Source organism: Asparagus officinalis, chromosome 9 (assembly GCF_001876935.1).
Source record: "Asparagus officinalis chromosome 9, Aspof.V1, whole genome shotgun sequence".
Lineage (NCBI taxonomy): Eukaryota > Viridiplantae > Streptophyta > Magnoliopsida > Asparagales > Asparagaceae > Asparagus > Asparagus officinalis.
The window spans coordinates 37,924,196-37,935,893 of record NC_033802.1 but is presented as its reverse complement, the minus strand read 5'-3'; the positions used below and the strand labels follow the sequence as shown (position 1 = coordinate 37,935,893).

Here is an 11,698-nt window from a genome sequence, read left to right as displayed (position 1 = left end):
TTGCTCATTCTTGTTCATATCACATTGTATATCTATCTTACAAGAATAATTTGTTAATTAGTTTTAATCGACATTAATATCTAATAAGATTAGCAATAACCCTATTCAGCCCCCCTCCTCTAGGGTGTTTTCACATTCATGATATAACATCACATAAATATTCTCAAATTGTTTAGCGTAGGTTGAAAATCACTTCTTGATGGCACTACATTGCCAAATGAAATTATTTTTCATGCACAACGCCTTTATCACGAAGTGAGACGTTATAATGAACATTTGGTCAATGGATATAAATTTTGAACGCTAGAGACCAATGATAGGAGGGTAACCCAGAATAGTGGGGTCATGGATTTGATTTCTCAAGAATGTTTTTCAAGTATAAGAAATCAGAACCCAATTCTAGCTGACATACTATATTATGGCCAATTAGAAGATATTGTTGAGGTAATTTACGGGTTTGGTAAACCAAAACAATGTAGTTATACGATGTTCAAGGTTCGGTGGTGTCCTGCAAAAAATCAAAAGGATCATTATGGATTTACACTAGTCAATCTCCATCAAGAAGTATATACAGATGGGAAATTCATTTTCACAGAACAAGCTGATCAGTGCTTTTTTGTGAAAGATCCGAATATCATGTCGGATTGGGTGGTTTTGTACAAGGAGCCAAGATTTGTTGTTCTTCCTAATAACAATAAAAAAAATATTGAAGAAAGTGAAGATAATTATAATGAACCAATTGGGTCATCAGATGACGTTTGGCAAGAATTCTCTTACACGCAGAATGTGACGCTTGATTTAGGTATGAACTATATATGTTACACTGCATTTTCGATTTTCAGATTATCATATTAAAAACAATAATGCATTTCATAATAATATATCTCATGAGCATGTAAATAATTTTTCTTAACTGTGATGAAAATTGAATTTGTAGATGAACAGGGTGAGGAGGCTCTTCGGCCCAGATGGTGATCGAAGACGGAGTATCACCCCGAGTACTGGTGCTGATGATACACCACCATCTCTGGATGCAGGTATAAAAATTATTTCAATATCTTTTGTAAATTATTAGTTAGCATTAAGATCATATTGTTCATTTATTACAGATGCGAGTTATTCATCACCCAGCCCTCCTGATGCAGCACCAGAACCATCCTCCGATGAAGGTATTTATTATTTAATATTTGATAATGGTCAATTTAAAATTTATATTAATGATTCTCCTTTCTTATGTAGGTGCTACTTAGACTCCGACATACCCTTTGTATACATTCCATATTGACTTGCGTCTGAAGACGCAAGACTATCTTAGTTTACCCTTCCCTTCGGACTCTCATAAGTCTAAGGTTGACTCAAGGAAGTTCCACCTACGTGCTACGAGAAAGTTGGAGGAAATGCTTCCTATGTTGCAGACTAGGAAAGCTGTTGCACTCGCAGCAAAAGAAAGAAAGATAATGAATGGTAAATTGTATAAATACTTTTAATTTTCAATTTTATATATGTTATGATATATTATCATATTGTTATTATTGTAGGTGCTAAGCCAAATCGCATAGAGGGCCGACATGGCGGAGATAAATCTGAATCTAAACAACCACCAAGAGGAATGATGGCGGTAATTCGATGTAATAGTTATAATTTGCCTGCTGGTCATTGGTCGACAAGATTGAATGCATATATTGTGGTTCTTGTGCGTAGAGCGAACATTATCAACCCTTATTTTTACTTCCGAGAACTACCATGGACCGCATACGAGGCGATCTGGACTGAGCTTATGGTAATTGCATATTGCTTTAGCTTTTCATTTATTAATAATTAGTAATTAGTATTAAATTATCCTAACTAAATGTGTATGTAAATCTACATGAATGCTTCTGCCTTGAGGACTTTTAGGGGGCTTGGAATTATGTGTTTAATGTTAAGGTTGAAGCAGTCCTCAAACAATGGAGGTATGAGATCAAACACTTTACCTATGATACATATGAGGATGACTGGTAGAGGTTTTTAAACCTTGATGACCGAGTTGACGAGCTTCATTTCACGGCTCTCCTCATGTATTAGGACAGCGATGCCGCCAAGGTTAGTTTTATGAAAACTACTTTACAAATTTAAGATATTATTTCATTGCATATTTACTAAAATATAATTTTTTAAAGAATAAATCCCCAAAGGGGTCAAAGAATAGAAGGAAGAAGCTACATGATCACCACTTGGGCGCACACTCCTATGCCAATCTAGAGGATGTTCATTGCCAGGATATGGTATATGTTATTTAAAGCTTAAAATGATCTTAATGCTTAGTATGATTATGAAATCTCATAAATGTATAATATGATAGGAAAAATCAAATATACCGATACACTTAAAGGCAAAAGCGGCATATGGTACTTTCCGTGATAGGTATAGGGGTGAGGAGAAGAATCGGAAAAAGATCAAGGTAAATCTTGAGTTGGTGGTGAGACTTATATTTATCTTAAGTAGTATTATTAACTCTATTTCGTTGTTAATATTACTATTTCGTTGTTAATATTATGAGAAAACTAGAACACAAATAATATGGTCTTTACCTTGAATTAACTATATATTTGTGTTTTATGGCGGGATTTGAGACTGCATCCAAGGAGGCTGCATCAATGAGGATGTCGCAGGAGGAGGAACAAGGGAAGCCGGATCCTCATATGCTTTCTACAGAGGAGAACATCATTCTCACGCAGAACGTAATTGGACATAATAGGTATGGATGGTAAAAAATCGATTCAATTTGAATGCTACGTTCCTATTTATATTTGTTTACATTATTGAATTCGAAAGCAAAATCTAATTTTATTTCTCCCTAATAATAGGAGAAGAAGATATCCTCTGCATGGTGTTGGAGCTTCACCCGACATAAGCATAAGATCATCCACAACATCCTCCGCGCCATCTACAACAATGAGAGAAGTCCCAAGCAGTTTTTAGGCTATGTCATTTATCGCATGCATCTTCGCGTATTTGTTTGACAAGGTTGACCCGGAGCTGTATATTCAGGTGACTACTGAGATGATCAGAGTTGCGAGGACGGCCAATTCAATGGACGATCTCATGGGGTACGTTATGGAATATTTAGGTGGTGCGATTCCCTATAGCACGTACGGTGGTATCATACGGATCATAAGCTCGATTGGCGATAATTCCAGCGCTAGGCAGAGAAGCGTTCAGGTACCTTATTTTTCTTTATATGTATAAATTCAATTTTTTTTACTATGTTATCAAATATCACATAATTATTTTTCAATTGGACCTTCAGAGTGGAAATATTGGAGGGAGCAGCACCCGTTCTCATAATCGGGATAGAAATGCTACCGCAACGACGATAGCTGAGGTTTTTTATTTTTTAATGCAATAAACAGTTTTATTTATTATAGCACTCTACTTTTATTCATGTCGTGTACCATATCTTATTCATGTGTATTACTAGTGAACATGTGGTTGGATGTGTATATTGGATGGAATTGATTGATGTATATTTTGGATTGGATGGTTGGATATGTGCATTGTGTATAATAGAATTGGTGGATATGTGCATTGGATGATTTGATTATATTTGGTTATTAATGGAATTGTTATGAATTTTGATTATATTTGGATGGTTAGATGTATTCATGTGTATAATATAATTGTATAGGAAATTAAAAATTGTAAATAAATTTATTTTGCTGTAAAAATATCAACATAGACGGAATTTCTGTCTAAGATGTCCCAATCTAGACGGAATTCCGTCTAGGTTGGTATACGACAACCTAGACGGAAATCCGTCTAGGTTTCTAACCTAGACGGATTTAGGTTGCTTTCCGTCTAGGTTGCCAACCTAGACGGATTTTCGTCTAGTTTACACTAACCTAGACGGAAACAGACTAGACGGAATTCCGTCTAGGTGATCCATCCTAGATGGAAAATAGAGCAATCTAGACGAAAATTTCTGTTTAGCTTGTTCGTTTTTCTACTAGTGATAGGGACAATCTACGGCGTTTAATGTGCACCAAATGGATATCAACTATTGGATCCGTGTACGAAACCCGACGTCCAATGATCTAACGGTTGACATCTATTTGGTGCACATTTAATGTCATGCATTCGGAACCATTTGATGCTTTTTCTGACTCGAGTGTCTGATTACCCCAATAAATGCTCCTTGTTTCAATTTCGAGGGCAGCTAGTGAATTAGAGGATGGAAGTCAAAGCATTTAATCAAAAAGAAAAATGGGCATGCAAAAACAAATAAGCGGATGAAGCACCGTGTGGTTAACTTTGTAAGACAAAGCCTAACAGACGGCATCATTCTGAATGTTACCCTATACAACGATTTGAACGCTATAAAAACCAGCTCGCTCAACTGGAAATCCACAACCACCACCCTTTTAGTCATCAGTTTCAATTTGCATAGCGTAAGCAAGACGGCTACTAAATATTCTCAGTTTGCAATTGCTATTACTGCTTTCTGCGCTTTCGAGCCCGAGCCTTGCAACCTCGCATCGATTCATGGTTGGATCGTGCCATGCTAGGGGATATTTGTGAGTTAAAGCTGGCCATTGCAACACAGAACATGACTCTGACTGTTGTAAAGTAGGGACGATCTATCCTCAATACCATGCTCTCCTCCCATTACGAGTAACACCCGTGCGACAATGACCATGAATAGTTTTGCGAAGGGCAGACATGAAGGAGGCCCATCAGAGTGTGACAACCAATGCCACAGAGAAAGTGGAATGGTGATTGCATTGTCAACAGGTTGGTACAATGGAGGGAGCCGAAGCCTAAACTACATCAATACCAATGCTAATGGCAAGTCGGTGAGAGCCAAAGTGGTGGATGAGTGTGATTCTGTGCACGGTTGTGATGCCGATCATGACTTCCAGCCCCCTTGCCCCAATAATATAGTGGATGCATCTCCGGCAGTGTGGAAGGGGTTGGATATACCGGGGTCTCAAGTTGGGGATTACGACATTACATGGTCTGATGCTTGAACATTTGTACTATCGAATCGGTATTTAAGGTTCAAAGCTGTTTGTTAATGTGAGAATTTAATATGATGCTAATATATATGTTATACTGCTACCAAGTGTATGCTGATAGTTTACATTTAAGGTTGAATATAAGGGATAATTTTGCGAAGTGATGTTTGTTTCTGAAACTAGCTAGATCGCCTATATGATCTTATTTATCAAAGCTTTCCGATTCAGTGAGCTAGCTAGCAATTTCGAGCAGTACTGTTGGAAACATTTATGATGAGAGTTAGGATTACAATTGTGATCAATGATTCTTTTCAGTCATGTGCTTCAAAAATTAAGAGTTAAAGTGATAGACGGTCTAACTAATGAAGCTAAATATATGTTATAAATTAGGTTTGTTCGTAGTGGTTGGACTCAGGGGCGGATCTATATACAGTCTAGGTAGGGCCACGGCCCCCCTAAAATTTTGGGAAAAAAAGTTAGGGTGGTTTCTGTAAAACCTTCTCAGCTATGAATATCATCAAGACTAGGCTTCGAAGCAAAATGGATGATGCTTTCCTCTCAGACGCATTAATGATGTTTATTGAAAAAGAAATTGCTAAAAGTCTGAGCATTGATGCTATCATTGAAGACTTTGAAAATTTTAAGGAACGTCGAATTCCTTTTAGTTAGAGAAGTTTTAGTTATAAAAAATTAGATGATGCTTATTTGAATATTTTCTACATAATTTTTGTCTTCCTTTTTTGAAATATTTTGGAGATATTGAAGTTGGCTATTCTAGTCGTTTTGTTTGAGTTGTGATGTATCTCTTGTGAATAAAATTGTATTAAGAAATTTTTTTTACATCTTTCCTCAAGACTGGTTACAGAATTCAGTCTTCAAAATTAAAAATTCTCTACATAGCTCTTTATATGGTGTGGTATATTATCATTCAATATCCTTGTATATACATGTATCTTTATCAAGCTAAAGAGATGATCAGAGCCTCTTGATTGTAGTTGAAATATACGAAAGTTCCTCTCTTGCCAAATCATATAGACTGAAGTAGATAATGCCAACCTTTTAAGCTTTATTTTGAAACTTTCCAAATCATATAGACTGAAGTAGATAATGCCAACCTTTTAAGCTTTATTTTGAAACTTTTCCCTCTCAAATTGTTCCCAAACCAGCTGGTGATTTGATCCCAATTACATGATTTCCATTTGAAGCATAGCCAATCCATTACTTGATTCCAAACTCTAGCTAAAAATTGGCATTCGAAGAAAAGGTGTTGACAGGTTTCAATCTGTCCTTCTCTTGAACATAGGGTGCACTAATTAGAGCTCAGAATCCTCATTTTGCAAAGTCTTTCTTGTGTTAAAAGCCTTGATAAGAATGCCAACCAGAGAATAAAGGAATGCTTAGGTAGATTCCATCCACCCCAAACAGTCCCTGACCATGTAGTCAGATTTGAGTGTTGAAAAATTTCCTACACATCACTGAAACTTTGATTTTGTCATTAGCACAGCTACCACTAATGACATTCTGGAGATTATTCACACTACCAAGTTTATCAATCAACAAATTCCTCACTCTTAATAGTTGTCTCCACTGCCATGAATCACTCTTCCTTGGTTGGACTTGCCAGATAGTATGTTGTCTTAGATAGTGACCAAGAATCCACTTAATCCAAAGGATATCCTTCTTGAGGTGAATCATCCAAAGAAGTTTGGCCGCCATAGTATAATTCCAATGCACAGCAGAGTATATCCCAAGACCCCCATGATCAGTTTCCTGGCATACAGAACTCCAGTTCACCAGGTGGATTTTATGTCCCCATAAGAAATCTGAGCACATTTTATTAATTTTTTGAAGAACTTTGATAGGGAGTATGTAGTTACTGGTCCAGTAGATTTGTATCCCCATAATTACTGATTTTATCAGTTGTAACCTGCCAGCATATGAGAGGGATCTTCTCTTGAGCCAATTATAAAATTGGTCTGAAATCTTATTAATGAGGGGAGAGCAATCCAACCAAGAGAGTCTTTTAGCTATCAGAGGTAGACTCAGATATCTCAAAGGTAAAGTTCCCTCAGAGAAATTAAGAAGATTCCAGATTTGGTTCTTCAGATTTTCATCTACTCCACTCATGAATATGGAACATTTTGATAGGTTAGCTTCTAGGCCAGATGCCCTACTGAATTCAGCTAGACAATCCCTTAGTCTTGATATTGTATTCATATCAGCTCTGCCAAAAAGAAGTAGATCATCCGCAAAAGCTAGATGTGTTATTTTCAGTCTTGAGCACTTAGGATGAAATTTGTAAAGCCTGTCCTCCTTGAGAGTGTTTAATTTCCTAGACAAATATTCCATTCCAATAACAAACAAATAAGGTGATAAAGGATCCCCCTGCCTCAAACCCCTAGCACCTTGAAAATATCCATTAGGAGTACCATTAATAGATATGGAAAATTTTAGGGTAGAGATGCACTCCATAATCCAGGAAATCATGTTGTCAGGGAATCTTAAACCTTTCAGCATGTCACTGATGAACATCCAACTAATTGTATCAAAAGCCTTCCTCATATCAATATTTAATATGGCTCTAGGGGAATTATTTTTCCTGTCATAATGCTTAACAATCTCATGAGCTAAGAGGATATTACTTAATATAAGCCTACCCTTCACAAAAGCACTCTGTGCATCACTTATCAGGTATCCCACTACTTTTTGAATTCTGGATGCAATGATTTTGGTTATGATTTTATACACACAGTTGTAGCAAGATATAGGTCTAAAATCTGCAGCATATTGAGGATTAAGAACCTTAGGTATCAAAGTAATAGAAGTGGAGTTGAAAGTACCAAGCAGTTTTCCTGATATAAAAAATTCTTCCACTGCAGAGAAAAGTTCTTCACTGATAACACTCCAAGATGCTTTGAAGAATAGGGCATTGAAACCATCTGGGCCTGGACTTTTATCATTTGACATAGAAAAGACAGCTTGTTTAATCTCATCCCTTGTAACTGGAGAACTCAGCTCATGTCTTTGATCAGAAGAGAGAAGAGGGCCATTAGCAATAACCATTGGATCAGGATGATTTGTTTGAATTGAAGTCCCCAATAATTTTTTGTAATAATCCACAATTTCAGTAACAATTTCAGCACTGTCAGTGATCCTAATTCCATTCTCTGTATAAAGAGATAGAATTCCGTTTTGATGCCTTTTCTTTTTCATGATAGAATGGAAGAATTTAGTACCTTTACCCCCATCAAGGCACCAATTAATGTTTGCTTTCTGCTTGTAAAAAGATGATTCACAATCCAGAAGCCTTTCATATTTTTTGGTACAATCTTTCTCTCTTTTTATCAGTTCAGGGTTAAAAAGATCCCCACTTAGTAGCCTTTGAACTTCAGTTAAGCTATTTTTTGCTCTAAGAACTTGCTCACTTATATTCATATAGTGCTTCTAGCCTTTGAACTTCAGTTAAGCTATTTTTTGCTCTAAGAACTTGCTCACTTATATTCATATAGTGCTTCTTATTTAAATCTTTAAGAGCAGTCATTTTTTGCTCTAAGAACTTGCTCACTTATATTCATATAGTGCTTCTTATTTAAATCTTTAAGAGCAGTCTTAAGCATTTTAAGCTTAGAATGGAAACTGTACATTTTGAAACCATCTATGTTTTTCTCCCAAACAGCTTTGACTATAGGAATGAAGTCAGGATGTTTTACCCACATGTTGAAGAATTTGAATGGCCGCTTACCAGCTATAATATCATCTTCTATGGTTAGAAGAGCAGGAGAATGATCTGAGCAGCTAGGTAGCAGATATTCAACTTGGCTTGTTGTATATAAATGAATCCAGTCTTCATTCACTAAGCATCTGTCTAATCTGGACCAAATTCTTGTATCTGCATTGTTTATTATTCCATGTGAAGTAGCATCCAGTTGATTTCAAATGTAGAAGGTGACTGGAGCTGATAAAGTTCTGAAAATCCTCAATATCAGATTCTGATACAGATACACCTCCTATCTTCTCATCATAACCAGTAATTGCATTGAAATCCCCTCCAATAACCCAAGGACCATTAACATTACTATTAAAAGTTAGAAGATCACTCCAAAGAATTCTCCTGCTTGTCATTTGGTTATGAGCATAAACAATAGTACATAAGCTGGAGAATTTACCATCTCTGGATTCAATCCGACAGGTAATGTATTGGTCTGTTAAGATTATATCTTGTACTGTAAGAACATCACTATCCCACAGTAACCAAATCCTTCCATTACCAGCTTCATGCACATTAGAAATCCACTTCCAGTCTTTGGTTATTTTCATAGCCAAATTTTGAAGTTTATTACCAGGAATTTTAGTTTCCAGAAGACCTAACAATGAGAGATTGTAATCTTGAATAAACTGTTTCACTATCTTGTGTTTAGAGGACTTATTAAATCCTCTTATATTCCAAATAGCAATGTGCATTAAAGAGAGCTTCCCCCCTGTCAACACATGAGGGATTATCCAATGAAGAGAAAAGAGATAACTGAATACCTGAGTTAACAGGCTTGATTATAGAAGCTCTTCTTGCAATTTTAGCCCTTCTTATACTAGAAAAACCAGTTGCATTAACACTTGGAGTAGCTTGATGAAGTTGCAAATCATTTATTGCATTTATTCCATATTCTGCTACTTTTCCAGTCCCAGATCCATTCACCTAGACAGAAGAGGGAAAAATTGTATGTGCATGCTTTTGTGCACGTTTTCCAGTTAACAAAGCTTCCTGATTTGGGGGATCAAAAGGACTTTCTGCTTTCTCTTCCTGTGTACTAGTACCAATATTGGTATCTGCATTAGAATCTTGTTGAGTAGAGATATCATTTACTGGAACAAAATCCTCAAGCTCAGGATTGACTACCTCCTGCACAGACTGTTTAGCTATAGGAACCCACATTTTCTTTGTTTTGATTCTTCTACATTGCTCATTATCATGGCCAATTTTGCAGCATATTGTACACCATTTAGGCTTAAATTCATATATGACTGGTTGAACATAGCTAGATCCATCAGGCCCTTTGATTGTCAACTGATCTGGCAAAGAGTCATTTAAGGGTAGTTTCACCTCTATTAAAACTCTTGCATAGCTAAGTCTCTGTCTAGTTGCAGTTAGTTTATCAGTTGAAATAGGCTTTCCAATAAGACTAGCAACTTTACTAATTCCTGTAGAGCTCCAGAGATTCAGTCTTAAGTTTGGAAATTGTATCCACATAGGATAGTAGAAATCTTGCATCTTATCCAAATCTGTATCAATATTCCAAGGTTTTAACATAAGAGGTCGAGATCCAAAGAACCAGGGTCCTGCTTCAAGAATATCTCTCATTGATTTTTCTGATTGAAAGTCAAAAAGGAAAAGTCCCTGCTTGATTAAGGAAACCTTCGGTATAGAGATAGTCCCCCATAACTTGTTAACATAGGATTCCATTGATTTAAACTTGACATTTAATCCTATGACATGTCCAATTAGGGAATTTTCCCATAAATTTTCTCCTTCCTTCCATTCTTCATCAGAAAATGTAACTGTATTTGCATTATACGATGGTATAAAGTTCAGAGATAGTCCATTTCCTGCTTTTCTATTATCAGTAAACAAGCTAGCAAAAGTTTTACTTGTTACTGATTCCATCCTTTCCACATTTTCCTTATTTTTCTGCTTATGAGTAATTTTTTCCTGGCCATTCTCCTCTGATTTCTCCTTAGAATTTTCAGAATTTTTATCAACATTCCTATTTGAAGCATCAGTATCCGAGGAAATAATATCCTCAGTCCTAATCTCAACTGGATTCCTCTTATCAGCAGTATTCATATCAGAGACAGAATCAGGACCAGAGAATCTTGTAGGAGATGTAGAAATTTTTTGAATCAGATTTGAATCAGGAGAAATTACCTCAAATTCAACTTCATCCGCCCAGGAAACTTTGGAACTGCTAGCTCCATCTCCTGAATTGAGAATACGAAGAGCTTGGGTTCCATTCATCGGAGAAGAATTCACCACTTGCTGAGAAACCATTAGATCCTTAGATCGAAGTAAATCCTCCATTAATACCTTCTTCTTTTCCCCTTTCGGACCAGTCGAGCCCATTGCAATATTATCAACATCATCATCATCTTCATCAAAACTTATATCAATTTGATCTCCATATTCAGCCAGATTTGAATTGGAAGCTCTCAATCCTATATTAAAGAGACTCTTACCACTCCTCTTCTTCTTCTTCGCCGTGAAAAACAAGGCAGTGGCGCAAGTTAGCAAGAATTTCTCCAACTAACTTGCACCATCAGATCTCCCGCCCCGCCACTTTTTTAGCCTATTTGCCTTAATATCTATAAGGGTTATAGCAAATTTATCTCCCTAGATAATTCAGGTCCAGTTTTTTTGCTGCAGCTTTTGCAATTTCTACTGTAGTTTTTCGCGGTAGGTGAAAACAATAAAGATGCATATTGTTTGTTCGAAAAAGATTGAAAATTCCAACAGTGTACACAGAGATGGAAAGATTATTTGCATACGAGCAGCATCAAAGATGACAAAAGAATAATAATCTGGCAGATGGATCGTAGAATTTAATCAATCAATATTCAATCAAGTCGAGACAATAAAAAAAATCAAAAACCTCTTCTAAAAAAAAAGGAAATAAAAAAGTGAGTCAAATAAAAAGTGAATAAAAAACCAACTT

At 36.3% G+C, this 11,698-nt stretch overlaps 1 protein-coding gene across 1 annotated transcript in view; it reads left to right on the top strand.

Moving 5' to 3' along the window:
- LOC109823378 overlaps window positions 346-11,698 on the top strand; it is a 25,514-nt gene continuing 14,161 nt past the window's right edge. Inside the window, 11 exon segments of the mRNA XM_020389652.1 lie at window positions 346-444; window positions 938-1,037; window positions 1,110-1,169; window positions 1,539-1,618; window positions 2,342-2,440; window positions 2,613-2,720; window positions 3,007-3,201; window positions 3,290-3,364; window positions 3,408-3,522; window positions 4,565-4,627; window positions 4,630-5,000. Of these exon segments, the coding sequence (XP_020245241.1) occupies window positions 346-444; window positions 938-1,037; window positions 1,110-1,169; window positions 1,539-1,618; window positions 2,342-2,440; window positions 2,613-2,720; window positions 3,007-3,201; window positions 3,290-3,364; window positions 3,408-3,522; window positions 4,565-4,627; window positions 4,630-5,000 (1,365 nt within the window).